The sequence below is a fragment of the Crinia signifera genome, chromosome 3 (genome assembly GCF_055691185.1).
Source record: "Crinia signifera chromosome 3, ASM5569118v1, whole genome shotgun sequence".
Classification (NCBI taxonomy): Eukaryota; Metazoa; Chordata; class Amphibia; order Anura; family Myobatrachidae; genus Crinia; species Crinia signifera.
The window spans coordinates 25048500-25066199 of NC_139219.1; the positions used below are offsets into that span (position 1 = coordinate 25048500).

Below are 17700 nucleotides of genomic sequence, written 5' to 3' on the forward strand. Positions count from 1 at the left end.
TGTAGGGCTTCTGACAGTGTATACGTCATTAGGTCGACATATATTAGGCCGACATGGCAAAGAGCGACATGCATAAGGTCGACATGGGTTTATCATGATTTTTTCCCCAAAACAGGTGTAATGTAATGTAATGCTGCTAAACACAGGTGTATGGGCACTCAGGGACCCACCAGTCATACTGCCCATGTGCATGTAATGCTGCTATACACACGTGTATGGGCGCTCAGGGACTCACCAATTATACTGCCCATGTGCGTGTAATGCTGCTATACACACGTGTATGGGCGCTCAGGGACTCACCAGTCATACTGCCCATGTGCATGTAATGCTGCTATACACATGTGTATGGGAGCTCAGGGACTCACCAGTCATACTGCCATGTGCATGTAATGCTGCTATACACACGTGTATGGGCGCTCAGGGACTCGCCAGTCATACTGTTCATGTGCATGTAATGCTGCTATACACATGTGTATGGGAGCTCAGGGACTCACCAGTCATACTGCCCATGTGCATGTAATGCTGCTATACACATGTGTATGGGAGCTCAGGGACTCACCAGTCATACTGCCCATGTGCATGTAATGCTGCTAAACACAGGTGTATGGGCGCTCAGGGACCCGCCAGTCATACTGCCCATGTGCATGTAATGCTGCTAAACACAGGTGTATGGGCGCTCAGGGACCCGCCAGTCATACTGCCCATGTGCATGTAATGCTGCTATACACACGTGTATGGGCGCTCAGGGACTCGCCAGTCATACTGCCCATGTGCATGTAATGCTGCTATACACATGTGTATGGGAGCTCAGGGACTCACCAGTCATACTGCCCATGTGCATGTAATGCTGCTATACACATGTGTATGGGAGCTCAGGGACTCACCAGTCATACTGCCCATGTACATGTAATGCTGCTATACACATGTGTATGGGAGCTCAGGGACTCACCAGTCATACTGCCCATGTGCATGTAATGCTGCTATACACATGTGTATGGGAGCTCAGGGACTCGCCAGTCATACTGCCCATGTGCATGTAATGCTGCTAAACACAGGTGTATGGGCACTCAGGGACTCACCAGTCATACTGCCCATGTGCATGTAGTGCTGCTATACACAGGTATATGGGCGCTCAGGGACTCGCCAGTCATACTGCCCATGTACATGTAATGCTGCTATACACACGTGTATGGGTGCTCAGGGACTCACCAGTCATACTGCCCATGTGCATGTAATGCTGCTACACACACGTGTATGGGCGCTCAGGGCCTCGCCAGTCATACTGCCCATGTGCATGTAATGCTGTTATACACACGTGTATGGGCGCTCAGGGACTCGCCAGTCATACTGCCCATGTGCATGTATTGCTGCTATACACACGTGTATGGGTGCTCAGGGCCTCGCCAGTCATACTGCCCATGTGCATGTAATGCTGCTATACACACGTGTATGGGTGCTCAGGGACTCACCAGTCATACTGCCCATGTGCATGTAATGCTGCTATACACATGTGTATGGGAGCTCAGGGACTCACCAGTCATACTGCCCATGTGCATGTAATGCTGCTATACACATGTGTATGGGAGCTCAGGGACTCACCAGTCATACTGCCCATGTGCATGTAATGCTGCTAAACACAGGTGTATGGGCGCTCAGGGACTCGCCAGTCATACTGCCCATGTGCATGTAATGCTGCTATACACATGTGTATGGGAGCTCAGGGACTCACCAGTCATACTGCCCATGTGCATGTAATGCTGCTAAACACAGGTGTATGGGCACTCAGGGACCCACCAGTCATACTGCCCATGTGCATGTAATGCTGCTATACACACGTGTATGGGCGCTCAGGGACTCGCCAGTCATACTGCCCATGTGCATGTAATGCTGCTATACCCACGTGTATGGGCGCTCAGGGACTCGCCAGTCATACTGCCCATGTGCATGTAATGCTGCTATATACATGTGTATGGGCGCTCACGGACTCGCCAGTCATACGGCCCATGTGCGTGTAATGCTGCTATACACACGTGTATGGGTGCTCAGGTACTCGCCAGTCATACTGCCCATGTGCGTGTAATGCTGCTAAACACACGTGTATGGGCGCTCAGGGACTCACCAGTCATACTGCCCATGTGCATGTAATGCTGCTATACACACGTGTATGGGCGCTCAGGGACTCGCCAGTCATACTGCCCATGTTCATGTAATGCTGCTATACACACATGTATGGGCGCTCAGGGACCCACCAGTCATACTGCCCATGTGCATGTAATGCTGCTATATCCACGTGTATGGGCGCTCAGGGACTCCCCAGTCATGCTGCCCATGTGCATGTAATGCTGCTATACACCTGTATGGGCGCTCAGGGACTCGCCAGTCATACTGCCCATGTGCGTGTAATGCTGCTATACACACGTGTATGGGCGCTCAGGGACTCGCCAGTCATACTGCCCATGTGCATGTAATGCTGCTATACACACGTGTATGGGCGCTCAGGGACCCACCAGTCATACTGCCCATGTGCATGTAATGCTGCTATATCCACGTGTATGGGCGCTCAGGGACTCGCCAGTCATACTGCCCATGTGCATGTAATGCTGCTATACACACGTGTATGGGCGTTCAGGGACTCCCCAGTCATACTGCCCATGTGTGTGTAATGCTGCTATACACCTGTATGGGCACTCAGGGACTCGCCAGTCATACTGCCCATGTGCATGTAATGCTGCTATACACAGGTGTATGGGCGCTCAGGGACTCGTCAGTCATACTGCCCATGTGCATGTAATGCTGCTATACACACGTGTATGGGCGCTCAGGGACTCGTCAGTCATACTGCCCATGTGCTTGTAATGCTGCTAAACACACGTGTATGGGCGCTCAGGGACTCGCCAGTCATACTGCCCATGTGCATGTAATGCTGCTATATCCACGTGTATGGGCGCTCAGGAACTCGCCAGCCATACTGCCCATGTGCATGTAATGCTGCTATACACACATGTATGGGCGCTCAGGGACTCGCCAGCCATACTGCCCATGTGCATGTAATGCTGCTATACCCACATGTATGGGCGCTCAGGGACTCGCCAGTCATACGACCCATGTGCATGTAATGCTGCTATACACACATGTATGGGCGCTCAGGGACTCCCCAGTCATACTGCCCATGTGTGTGTAATGCTGCTATACACACGTGTATGGGCGCTCAGGGACTCCCCAGTCATACTGCCCATGTGTGTGTAATGCTGCTATACACCTGTATGGGCGCTCAGGGACTCGCCAGTCATATTGCCCATGTGCGTGTAATGCTGCTATACCCACGTGTATGGGCGCTCAGGGACTCGCCAGTCATACTGCCCATGTGCATATAATGCTGCTATACACACATGTATGGGCGCTCAGGGACTCGCCAGTCATACTGCCCATGTGCATGTAATGCTGCTATACCCACGTGTATGGGCACTCAGGGACTCGCCAGCCATACTGCCCATGTGCATATAATGCTGCTATACACACGTGTATGGGCACTCAGGGACTCGCCAGTCATACTGCCCATGTGCATATAATGCTGCTATACACACGTGTATAGGCGCTCAGGGACTCGCCAGTCATACTGCCCATGTGCATGTAACGCATGTTATACACCTGGCATGTAGGGTATAATGCTTGTGGCGTGGGAAGGAGACTTTGGCTTTAGAATAGAATAGAATCAACTTTATTGGCCATGTATGCTTGCGCACACTAGGATTTTTTTGTGGATTACAGTGCAGCATCAAACAGGGGTGGGGGTGGGGGGGGGGGGGAGACATTACATACATTACATTAACACATTACATGCATTCCATTTCTAGCTACGACTATGGTGGAAATGGAATGCATGTAATGTGTTAATCTAATGTATGTAATGTCTCCCCCCACCCCCACCCCTGTTTGATGCTGCACTGTAATCCACAAAAAAATCCTAGTGTGCGCAAGCATACATGGCCAATAAAGTTGATTCTATTCTATTCTAAAGCCAAAGTCTCCTTCCAACGCTTTAGGTTGCTCGGCTGGCGCTGTAGCACAATGTACATATAGTAATGGTTCCTTCAGTAAGTTACATTGGCGCAGCTATCTGGCAGTCATCTTAATAACTCCCCCACAGTACATCGGGATGGGTGATACTGAAGCTGACAAGCATGGAATAAATTAGGCCTTCATGTTATTCCTCGGCTGTCACCTGCAAGGTCCTTTCCCCCAGTCCTGGCGCCCTAGGCTGCAGCCGAGTTAGCCTATTGATTAATCAGGCACTAAAATGATAGTCAGCTTACCCCGTCATGTCTGTACAGGGATCTACAACCACCTTCACAATCTGACCTTCCCTCACAGGTAAAAGGAGAAGGTGCTGGCTATCTTCATGTATAGTAATCTTTCTATATTGAGTACTTGTGATTGTGTGCGTGTTGTACTGTTTTTGGTTGTGTGTTGTAGTAGGGTGTGTGGGTGTGTGTTGTACTGCATGTGGTGTGTTATGTATGTGTGTGTTTTGTGTGCATCTGTCCAATGTGTAAGTGTGAGCTGCGCTTTGTATATATATGTATGTGTAGTGAGCTGTATGTATGTGGTGTACTGTGTGTGTGTGTGTGTGTGTGTGTGTGTGTGTGTGTGTGTGTGTGTGTGGTATATGTACAGATGGGTCTTGTCCCATCTTGGCAGGGGATGGCGCTGGCGTCGCCAGCCGCCATCCCCCGCCAGCGCCATGGCGATGGTGAGAAGGGGACGCGCGCGCACGAGAGGCGCGCGCGTCCCCAGCCGACGGCGCTTCCATCCGTTCCCCCGGGTCCCCGCCGGCTTGCCGGCGGAAACCCGGGGTCCCCGCCGCCTGCCCGCATCCCCCCCTAACCCCCCCTAACCCTGTCCGTCTCCCTGAGGCGGAGACGGACAGGGTTTCCGTCACGCTGGCGACGGAGACTGAGACGCGCGTGCGCGTGAGACGCACGCGCGTCTCAGTGCATTCGCTGGCGTGGCTGCTGGCGGGTCGCCAGCGCAGACGCCATGGCGACCCGCCAGCAAGGATGGGACAAGACCCATCTGTATAGCCCAAATTATTCCTACTTGTTGACAGCCTCCGCCATAATGTTAGAATGTGTTTGCATTCATAAATCATAGCAATGAAATCAGGTGGTGTGTTGTTCATTGGTCATCTGTTTCCCAGATCGTCGACCTTTTTTCCAGATCATCAATCAAGGCTAGGGTGGCCAATCCCGGGATCGGGATCCGCGGGATCCCGGGATTTGGCCCCCAAAACACCGGGATTTCAATCCCGGGATTGGAGTTTCCAATCCCGGGATTTCGGGATTAGACTGCGCATGCGCAGTCTAATGCCGGGCAGCGTCTGAGCGGGTGCTCAGCAGCTGCCCGGCTTCTCCCGTCCCGGGCAGTGCGGCTCTGCGCAGCGTGACGACGTCAGAGGTCACGCTGCTCAGGCCGCACAGGCTGTCTGCCTCCATCCTGTCTGTCCCCGGATCAGCCTGCCCGCCCGCCCAGCAGCGGACCTGCCGGCACACCGGGGCACCAGCGGACCAGCCCGGGCTGTCCCCGGATCAGCCTGCCCAGCCATCCTGTCCCTGGACCAGCCCGCCCGCCCAGCAGTGGACCTGCCGGCACACCGGGCCACCTGCAGACCAGCCCGGGGCTCCATCACCCCATCTCGTCCACCCACCCGGCCGCACCACGCATCTGTAAGTAAATATGCGGGGCGGCCGAGGTGGGTTTTTAATAGTAGGGAAGCCAATCCCGGGATCCCGGGGATCCCGGGATTGGGCATTTTTCAATCCCGAATTCCGGGATTGAAAAAATGCCCCGGGATTGGCTTCCCTAATCAAGGCACAATGAACCTTGGTGTTTTTTTAAATTTCTAAAGGAAATTTCCCAAAAATGGCTTTGAGGTGCACACCACCGCGTCCAGAAGTACCTTGTTGCCGAATTTGTCGGCTCTGAGTGCCACGGTGTCTCCGCAATGTGACAGACACACACATAACCTCTTCAACTTATTATATAGATTGCTCTTAATGCCAGGGGATTTCGTATTCAGTGAGAACAACACTTCCCACTATTAAGATTAAGGGTATATTTACTAATTGTCAAGTTTTAGCCCCAAATCCAGAAATATTCCATAAGAGTTCAAATTTTCCAAACCATGGTCACGCGTTTCGCTCACTTCCTAATGCTTCCGTACATGATATGGTGTGCTCATTAACATTATTTCTATTCCACCTGTAGTATTGGAGGGGATGGAGACCTCAGTAACACAACAACGTTGCCAAGTATGTACATTCACCTTGTTTCTTTATTATTTAAATGTATTTTCTCTATATGTAGTATCAGGGAAAGCATTAAAAGAGTGACGCGTTTCTTCACGTTTCTTCATCATATTTTAATCAGATTTACTCAGGGTGGGATGCATCAATGGCTTAAGTGCATTCAAACTCCTGCATTTAAGCCATATGCCATATGCGCCAAGCTCCAGAAAATGAAATCCTTCTGAAACATGAACCCATAGATATCTCACCCCCTTAAAGGTCTACCAGACAAATGATATATGACCAACTCCCCCACTTATGTAATAACAGTGGTTATCTTATCGCCGACGCCGTGGGCCAAAGTTACTTTACTATACAAGTGACCGCCACCTGCTGGCTGTCTGTGATTTTTCCAGGACACACTCTATAATCGATACATTGGCCCTTATTCAGATCTGATCGCTTTATAAATTTGTTCTCAAAATGGGCAAAACCATGTGCAGAGAGAGTTAGATTTGTGTGAATTATTATGTTTCTGTGCAGGGTAAATACTGGATGCATTATTTTTACACTGCAATTTAGATTTCAGTTTCATTACATCCCACCAGTGGCAGTTTTTGAAACCAGATGCTGTCTGTGAGACTGCACTGGCTTCACTGGGACTGGCAGTGACTTCCAATTGGATGACCGACCTGCCAGTCACCAAGGCGGTCCCATTGGGAGGTGTTCCCTCCCTCTGGGACGCCTTTCTGCGGGCTGCCGTGCAAAATCAGCGATTGCGCATACGCAGTACCTATATCGGTACTTTGCATGCGCTGGTCCCGGTGCCTGTCATTTGTATTGTGCAGGCGCCGGGACCATGATTCCTTCTATGGGCTTTTGCCGAAGCAGCCCATAGAAGCTGGTCGCATGCGCAGTACAGAGGTTTATACTGCGCATGTGCCAGTCTCAGCACCTGTCATCATAGCACAGGCACGGGGCAGTGCTTTCTGTAGGAACCAGGAGCAGCAATGTGCCTGCATCGGCCAGAGGCAGCCCCCTCCCCCAAAAAGGTACAGGCCGCCACTGCATCCCACCCATATTTAACACTCTCTGCACATGTTACATCTGCCCCACCTGCATGGTTTTGCCCATTTTAAGAGCAAAGTTGTACTGCGATCGGATCTGAATAAGGGCAATTGTTCAAGACACAACCCTGGATCAAAAACTAAACTGGATCAAATATTATTATCTTCATTATCACGATTAGCATTTAAAGATCAACACTATGCTGCGCTGCAGGTGGGGCAGATGTAACGTGCAGAATGTTTTTTCCTACATTATATATTCTGTTACTGTTATTTTAATGTGTCACTAAAACAATGTTCATAAGAAGCTTAAAAATTCATTGGGACCAGTGACATCACTGAGTGATGTCACTTCAAGCCTCAGGGATGTCACTGCTTGCTAGGGATAGATAAGGGCTTCTATAGAAATTGGTCTGGGTACAGGACTATGTTACATTACAGGCGTAGTTATGAATGTGGAATATGTGACACATTAACCCCGACAGGACCACAATGTACTGTATAACTGTATTGTTTTGCAGACATTTTCCGGCAGTTCAATCCAGATATTGAAGGATACTCACTTGGAAAAGGGCCTAACTTTCTTCAGAATTCAAAGCTAAACCGTGCCGTGCCAGGAGCAGAGTCTGAGTATGTTTATACTGTGATAGTCTGTGGCTTCCTGCTGCCTCCATTCCCCGCCTCACATCATGTCACTGCCCCTGTCACATGCAGCCCTGTCCTCACTGACAAATCACTCATCTCCTGATATACTCTGTGCTGCTGGGGACCCTGCTCCTCCCACTATATAACTCTCAGTCTGTGGCTTCCTGCTGCCTCCATTCCCCGCCTCACATCATGTCACTGCCCCTGTCACATGCAGCCCTGTCCTCACTGACAAATCACTCATCTCCTGATATACTCTGTGCTGCTGGGGACCCTGCTCCTCCCACTATATAACTCTCAGTCTGTGGCTTCCTCCTGTTACCATTCTCCTCCTCACATCATGTCACTGCCCCTGTCACATGCAGCCCTGTCCTCACTGACACATCCCTCATCTCCTGATATACTCTGTGCTGCTGGGGACCCTGCTCCTCCCACTATATAACTCTCAGTCTTCCTCCCAGAAGATCACAATTCCCCCCCCTGTGTGGCCGAACATAACCATTAATTTTTTTACATTTCCTAATGAGGTGGTCTGGCCACTGGAGGAGCCATTGGCCTCCTCCCCACCAGTACTGGAGCCTGGCAGAGTTGCCCAGTCACAATGATGCATACAGTCAGGGCTGCCATCAGGAAGTTTGGGGCCCCAGCCCCCCCCCCCCCCCCTCCTCCTCACTTGACTTACCATAACCCAGCTCCTGCTCCCCCATCTCCCCTTCCACTGAGCTGCAGCCCGGAGCACAGGCTTCTCCAACTCAGGATACCAGCGTCCATTTAAATTGCAGCAGCCGGCTGGTGAGCCAATCAGAGCTCGCATACCGGCAGCCGCTCTAATTGGCTGCCGGTATGCGGCAGTTGGGGGGGGCGGGGGTGTTACGGTGGGCAGAATTAGCTCCCAGGGCCCAGGACAGCTGTACCCACAGCACCCCCCTATTGGCGGCCCTGCGTACAGTACAGCAATCTATATGCATTTGCCCCCATAGATAAACACAGTTGAGGCCTGATCCTGAGTTGTGAGTAACAGAAAAAAGAGCAAGTACAGTAACTCTGCACCTGATCAACACTATGCTGCGCTGTAGGTGGGGCAGATGTAACGTGCAGAAACACTTAGATATGTGAGGAGTGACTTGCTTAGATCTAAATTGCAGTGTAGAAATAAACTTTTCAGCACTTGTGGGCTGCATGCAGAAGCAGCCAGTATTTACCCTGCACGTACGCAGAACACATGTATCTGCACCACTTTGCATTTTTTTTAACTATCACCTTAGAATGAGCCCCTATGTGAGCAATTATATCCAGCATCCATCCATATTTACCTCAGCCCCAGAATCAGCAAGGGACAGTTAGGGTAACACATAGATTTCCTATATATTTTATTGCCCTCAATCCATGAATAGAGATTTATATTTTGAACTGATATCTGGAACGTAACGGACGCTCTCAGTCATACAGAATTATTGTCCCCTCCCGCTTTCCTGTACTCCGCAGAGAATTGCTCAGTCAGGCCACGGCACTGGTGACGAGGATGAAGCAGATGAACGCTATCGGGGTGAGTATGATACAATCCATATATTTTGGGAACTACATAGGGCCTGCATACTCGCAGTATACTCGCATCCTAGGGAACAGGTCAGCCTTTTCCTGCTACCGCCCCCTGCCCGGCCTTCACTCCCACCAGGGGCGGGCTGGGCCAGGGGGCAGGGTGCCACATGCCTCCCGGGCCGGTATGTAGTGGCTGGGCCTGGGCCGGCTGTGTGCAACTTGCACTGCCCTGCTGCCGCAGCCGTCTCTGGGTCCTGTCGCCAGTGGTGTAGTTAGGTGCCACGGCGCCTGGAGCAAGGGCATGTTTTGCGCCCCCCCCCAATATGTCATAGGTGAGGCTCCTGCGCAGTGAAAAGTTGGCACGGACAAACATTATACCACACACACCGTAATGCCCATTGCACATTTTAGTGAACTTTGTAATTCCAATTACACATAAGCCCACACATGATGCCCATGACATACTATATAACACTCCGCAATGCCCATGACATACTATATACGTAACACTCCGCAATGCCCATGACATACTATATAACACTCCGCAATGCCCATGACATACTATATAACACTCCGCAATGCCCATGACATACTATATAACACACCGCAATGCCCATGACATACTATATAACACACCGTAATGCCCATGACATACTATATAACACTCCGCAATGCCCATGACATACTATATAACACTCTGCAATGCCCATGACATACTATATAACACACCGCAATGCCCATGACATACTATATAACACTCCGCAATGCCCATGACATACTATATAACACTCCGCAATGCCCATGACATACTATATAACACACCGCAATGCCCATGACATACTATATAACACACCGCAATGCCCATGACATACTATATAACACACCGCAATGCCCATGACATACTAGATAACACTCTGCAATGCCCATGACATACTATATAACACACCGCAATGCCCATGACATACAATATAACACTCCGTAATGCCCATGACATACTATATAACACTCCGCAATGCCCATGACATACTATATAACACTCCGCAATGCCCATGACATACTATATAACACTCCGCAATGCCCATTACATACTATATAACACTCCCTAATGCCCATTACATATTATATAACACACAGTAATGCCCATGACATACTATATAACACACCATAATGCCCTTTACACATTTGACAAATAAGTGCAACTTACCTAAATGCTCAATGCCAGGGGCTTCATGCTCAATGCCAAGGGGCTTCATGCTCAATGCCAAGGGGGACTGAATTTGCTCATTGCCCAGGGGTGCAGAACTGTGCAGCGGCCCGCTCCCGGCCGCTGTGCAGCAAGGTGGGAGGATGGGTGCAGCAGGGTGGTAGGGTCGGTGGGTGGGTGCAGCAGGCTGGGAGGGTTGGTTGGTGCCGCAGGGTGAGTGGGTGCAGCAGGGTGGGATGGTTGGTGGGTGCAGCAGGGTGGGTGGGTTTGTGCAGCAGGGTGGGTTTGTGCAGCAGGGTGGGTGGGTGGGTGGGTTTGTGCAGCAGGGTGGGTGGGTGTCTGCTTGCAGCAGGGTGGGTGGGTTTGTGCAGCAGGGTGGGTGGGTGGCTGCTTGCAGCAGGGTGGGTGGGTTTGTGCAGCAGGGTTGGTGGGTGCGCGGGTGATGCAGGGTGGATGCAGCAGGGTGGGAGGGTGCACCTTACCTCACCCCTCCCCCTGCTGTGCTGCGCTGCGTCTACCCCTGCCTCCCCCCCTGCTGTGCTGTGCTGTGCTGCGTCGCGTGAACCTCTCCCTCCACTCCTCCTGGCTCCCCGCTGTGTCCGGGAGAGAGACACTGCTGCTTTGTAAAATTTATATCTCCCGCTGGACCGCTAGCCAATAGGCGCTCGCGGTCCAGCAGCCACCAGTTGATTGGCTTCTGGACCGCAAGCGCCCATTGGCTAGCGGTCCAGCGTGCGGGAGACGTGTTGTGATATATTAGCAGCAGCAGCAGCACGTCTCTCGCGGGGGAGCGGGCAGGGCAACGGCGGAGGCGGGCGAGCGAGCTGGCGGTGCTGGCACAGCTCCGGCGCCAGGCTAGCATCCTGCGCCCGGAGCGTGTGCTCCGCCGGCTCCGGGCTCGCTACGCCTCTGCCTGTCGCACAGAGGCCTCCATGTATAGCGACAGCCCCTACAAAATTGCCGCCGCCTTGGAGGAGACAGACACTAGAGGTACTGCTTTATATCTAGTGTCTGTCAGAGGATGACAGCGTGGCCAGTGCTACTCGGAAGTGCGGCTTTGGGTAGTGCTGGCGCGCAGTTTAAATGGAACCCCTAGGCAACGAGCATTTACCCAGGGCTGTTGAGGGGGGGGGGGGGGCGAGTACAGTTTGCCTGGTCCCGGGCTGTGTAGAAGTGGCGGAGGCTGCCGGCGGGAGCACGGGTGGCCCTGCACCAGGTCTGAAGTACCAGGAACTGTTCCTGCCAGGGGAAGCCTGGGACCGGATCATGGATGCTGCATGTAGTGAGGGGGTCCTGGAGGAGATCATGGAGGCTGAGGCTATGGATCGATACTCGCCAAAGCCGTTCGCTCCCGGGTATGTGCATGCGCATATTCACACATGCACATGAGCAGACCCCCAACCATCGGGGAAGGGGCCGACTGAGTCCCGAAAGAATGAGACTGAATCGGACATTCACCATGGCGACCTGACATAATGTTGACATTGTGGATGCCGGCAATAGAAGGTCGATAACTGATTTTTCATACGGGTTTAGTGTTAGGTATACTTACCCTTGGAAAACCATATATCGACATACTGACCATCAACATTTGCATGTTGACATTCTGGGAATGTCGACATTATTCTAAACAGCAAGGTTATATGGAGTGTGGTGCACTAAGCCTGAAAGATGTTACTGAACACAAATCCAATTTTTCAACAGGATTTATTGTGATACAATATATACACATAAAAGCATTAAAAGTCCAGGGGGGAAAGGGAAATACAACAATGATGTAATACTTATATGGAAACGTGAAGTCACTCTGATCTCAGATGATGTAAAACAGTCTGGCAATAAATGGGTATCTCACCATGTAGATGCACTGCGGTGGGCTATACTTAGGATGGAACAAGTCTGCGGCACCACCGCAGTGAGCTTACGTCCGATTGCCTCCAGAGTCCAAATAAAGTGCTTTGTGCGTCTCCAATAAAGTGCAGTTGCAGTAAAGTGTCTGGTGCCAAGGTGCTTTGGTTAGAAAGTGCAGTGGCTTGTGGTCATCAGCAACGCGTTTCGAAGACTCGAATGATGTCCAGCTTGAAAAAGAAGACATCATTCAGCCTAAGTATAGCCCACCGCAGTGCATCTACATGGTGAGATACCCATTTATTGCCAGACTGTTTTACATCATCTGAGATCAGAGTGACTTCACGTTTCCATATAAGTATTACATCATTGTTGTATTTCCCTTTCCCCCCTGGAATTTTAATGCTTTTATGTGTATATATTGTATCACAATAAATCCTGTTGAAAAATTGGATTTGTGTTCAGTAACATCTTTCAGGCTTAGTGCACCACACTCCATATAACCTTGCTGTTTAGAATTCTATCCTTGGGAGGTGGTGTACCCCCACATTATAATGGAGTAGGCTGCACTAAAACCTGATCTATTGCGCTCTACCAACCACAACACTTTTTTTCTTTGAAATGTCGACATTATGTCAAGATTCTGAGTTTTCAATGTGATTGTCGACGTTTCTCATGTTGACATTCTGAGTATTATTTTTTTCCCTCACCCATTGCTATCACATATGGAGGATATTGTCCTGGTAAGTGACTTATTAAGACGGCACTCTGGCTTATTTCTGTGGCCCTGAGGAAGTAGACTGGTTCCTTACCGCGTTGCTTCATACATGTGAAGTGAGACAATTGTACAAATGTGCTGCTTTCTGTCATCTAGAGCATTAACTACACTGAAGACTGGAAGCTCCTGACTATTTTTATCGGAGGGAATGACCTGTGCGGCATCTGTTCGAACCCGGTAAGTGATCATCTTTGGCGGTGGGTGTTTTGTAGTGGCCATACCCCCTCCCCATGAAGCCATGCCCCTTCCTACAAAGTCACAGTCCCCATGGTATCGCCTACGACACTCACATGGATTCTGGGTATCACCAAGGGGGATGCGGCCATTTGGTCTACAGCATTATGCTAGACAGTCATTAGGTCGACACCATTAGGTCGACATGGGGAAAGGTCGACATAGGAAAAGGTCGACATAGGAAAAGGTCGACAGGTCATTAGTTCCACAGGTCGTTAGTTCGACAGGTCATTAGATCGACAGTCAAAAAGTCGACATGGGGTTTTTCACTGTTTATTGAGCAGACATGTGCCGACAGGCGGTATTTCATGCCCTACCATCCACTAGGGCGTGGTGGAAGAATAAGATAGTGTGCCGAGCGTAGCGAGGCACCGCGCCTGACGCATGGCGAGCACAGCGAGCGATGCAAGGGGATGCAGTCTATTTTAAACTGTATCCATGTCGACTGTGTTGACAATCAGGTCACAAAACAATGAAAAACCCCATGTCGACCTTTTCACTGTCGACCTAGACGACCTGTCGAACTAATGACCTTTCAACCTTTTCCCATGTCGACCTAGACCCATGTAGACCTTTTTCCATGTCGACCATCATGCTGTAGACCAAATGATCCCAACCCCACCAAGGTTAATGATGCCCCTGGTGTTGGGTGTATCCTCACTGTTGAAAATGATGTGTTCAATGTTTCAGCCCATATTAGGATTCTCCTGGGCACTCTGTTGTGGGTTGTAATCCTCCTGATTTTGTCTTGGCCTGATATATACCGTACATGCTGCTCATCAAAGTTTCTCTGCAATATTTGGAAAGCCTGTAACCAGATATGTATTTGGCTAAGTCTCTGCAGAAGATCTGCTATGTTTCTGATTCCAGTGATATGATTTCTGCATATTGAAAATAACTATTTGGCATTTCATTATAATTCAAATTATTTAACGTTTTATTAGTAATATCTTGCCAGAGCCACATGGGTCCTAGCACCCGCCAGCTCTCTATCAAACCCGTGTTCCCTGCATGCACCATAACATTCCTTGCACGGTTACCCAGTCAGACCATTGCTTGTGCTTACACTGGCCTGCAGCCTCTCACACATTAAGCCTCCTTGTCTTACTTAGAACATACATACGTATTACGTCATTTCTCAGAATTTGCCACTTAAAATAGCACATAATGCCAGCAATTTATAGTCCGCACATGGACGATAACGGCGACCCTATCTGTAATCTCTGGCAAACATTAGATAACGGGATAAGAGATTTAATAAGTAACTGACATGTCAATCGCTATTGTTGTATCAGAGATACCGGCCTCAGTAATAACTCTCATCTTATTCCCAAGTTCACTAACGGTCTCCTTTGAGATGATGACTGTGCAAGTATCTCACATGTAGCATCGGGTGACAATGGGAAATGTCTCAGTGAAATCCTTATGCCTGTTCAGTAATCGTTCTATTGCATGTTTATCCTCCTGTGTGGTTTGATACATCTCCCCCTGTGGTCTTTAGTTTGTAAATGAATCCAGAATCGGCGGCTTACAGATATGCGCTTGCTTTTGAATCAGGCCCAAGGTCGTTGCAATGACTTCGGGCTGTCATCGTCTAACACCGCACCATCCGTCATTTTAGCTGCTGTAGGCGATTTCCTAGTGGTAGACTGTGATAGCAGATAAGAACCACTTGGCCCATCTAGTCTGCCCATATACATGTGCCACATTGCCAACTTAGCATTCATTTTTTGTCAGGAACCAATCATCCTACTAGGTTATTTCTTGGCCCACGATATATTATGTCGGCTAAGGGAAATACAATTCAGGGGACTCCATATTTAATTATTTTATTGAAATTTTTTTTTTTTTTATTGTCTTTCTTTGATGTAATCATTAACCCTTTGACTGCCGAGTGCATTTGTCAAAGAAAAGGTGTGAAAATCGACAAGCAAACACTTTGTATTCATCATAATAATATGGGAAATATAATCCTTTTGTTACACAACATTTTTGTATTTGAATTTATATAACAAATGTGAGCATTTTTAGCGGATATGTTGCACAGCTCTCAGAGATGTTGGGACTCAAAGGGTTAACACACAAATAATAATGGAGGCGCTAGTATTGGACAGGGGAATCATACTGTAGATGATCATGTTCCATACACAATTATTAATTATGCACTTAGAATGTATAGAACAGCTTCATTACAGCCCTGGGGGCAATGAGATATATTACCCCACTGCTCCTGTCCTGTCCTTGTTATCCATACACCGGGAGTCATAACTGTTGGCAGTGTGGCCTCATTCTCTTTGCTTAAACACTGTTTAGGATAATAATGTAATGCATAAATAAGTATAATGATAATGCTTACATTTTGCCTCATGTGCTATCTCAACTTCTTCTGGCCGCCCTCTGCATCCCTGAAGCATAAAGTCTGACTGCAAGAGCATGGCCTTGTTGCATTCTGTTATGTAGTTGATTTTGTCCAATCAGATTCCTGGATCTGTGCTCACATGATCTGATTATCCAATTGACACTGGAGGTGCCCTATTTAAACACCCTCCGCAGACCAGCTCATTGCCGTAGCAACTCATTCTGATGCTCCATTTACAATCACGGGATGAGTTCCCATTAATGGGTTCTAGTTCTGGACTTAGGTTCTGGGGTTGAGTTCTCCATGATTGATTCCAGATTCTTATGGCCATGGTTTCCAGTTCTGTATTCTAGTCCATTTCTGGTCTTAAGATTCCTTCCCTGCTGCCAGTGCTACGCTGTTCTTATATGGGATCCCAGTTTCAGCTTCACTCCTGTTTCAGCTAGACTCAGGGAACTCGTTATGATCAGAAAAAAAGTGGCTATATTGTACTGCCTACATGTTAGGTGGTCTCCAATCTAGGAGAAGCTCAGAGAGGAGATACTGCTGGTTACTTGGGTGGCAGAGCTGTCACGTCCCAAGTCCCCATCCCAGTAGCAACAAAATGCTGCGATTCGCAGCTCTGCAAGGAAGCGGTGGAGCTAAATATGGAGATTTGCATCATTTTGCCCCACACCTTCCATCCTTAGCTGATACTCCAAATATAATCTCCTCATCCTGCATTCTTCCCTACGAAGTGGCAACATGTCCATTCTTCCAGGGGTGCGGGATACCACCTAAAGAATTTGAGGTCTCCCGCCACCTCCTGGAGCACAAGTAAGGATAAAACAGACATCCATGACAAATAACAAGATAAAAGAATAACTGAAATAAAAATATTAACATTTCCATTATTTATATGTATTATCTATGAGGTGAAGTATCGCTACTTACCACTAGAGGCCACTCGATGGCCTAAATCAGTGGTTCTCCACCTCGGCCCTCAATGACCCCCAACAGTCCATGTTTTCCAGGTCTCCACACAGAATCACAGGTGAACTAATGAGCTCCACCTGTGATCTTTTAAAATGCATCAGTGAATAATGAGTGCACCTGTGCACCTGCCGGATGACCTGGAAAACGTGCACTGCTGGGGCTCCTTGAGGACCGAGGTTGAGGAGAACCAGTGGCCTAAATGATTCCTTTGTGGGCTACAAGATGTAAAAACAGAAAGTGAAAGCATTTTTGCAGGGACAGTGATCTGTTTTAAACTTGCTGGAGAGAGGGAGCTTTGAAGACAGAGATTGGAGGTAGGAGCAGATAGGGACTGGGGGGGAGTGGCGAGTTTGTGGCATACTTGCCTACTTTTGTTTTAATTTTGTCTCTCCAGGAGAAGCCCGAAGAGGCAACACGTTGAGGGGGCGGGGATGAGAGTGATGTCATTAAGCTCCACCCCCACATCATACTTATGCCCTGATTGATTCATGGGTACATGGATAGGGGTGGGACTTAAATTATGCAAAATGTCTCTAATTGCATCCTATTAACACCGCCCGCCTCCTGCGGACCTGTGAATTTTAGTCTGCGGGAAGGGGGTGGTGCAGGGGCTCTTGTAAGCAAGCGGGAGACTTGCCTACCTTCCCAGGGGGGCAGGAGGTGGACCCAATTTTTGTGCGGATCCTGGTCATTCCGGGAGGGTAGACAAGTCTGGTTTGTGGGCTAAAAACTGTCACATCTCAAGGTGAAAGTAAAAACTGTCACAG

The 17700-nt window shown here is 49.2% G+C and overlaps 1 protein-coding gene across 1 annotated transcript in view; it reads left to right on the plus strand.

Annotated features, from left to right (window-relative positions):
* LOC146062844 (phospholipase B1, membrane-associated-like) overlaps positions 1 to 17700 on the plus strand; it is a 109525-nt gene that overhangs the window by 33796 nt on the left and 58029 nt on the right. The window contains exons 19-22 of the mRNA XM_083174850.1: positions 6265 to 6308; positions 7873 to 7981; positions 9482 to 9542; positions 13462 to 13542. Coding sequence (XP_083030976.1) covers positions 6265 to 6308; positions 7873 to 7981; positions 9482 to 9542; positions 13462 to 13542 — 295 coding nt within the window. The remainder of the gene's footprint in view (positions 1 to 6264; positions 6309 to 7872; positions 7982 to 9481; positions 9543 to 13461; positions 13543 to 17700) is intronic.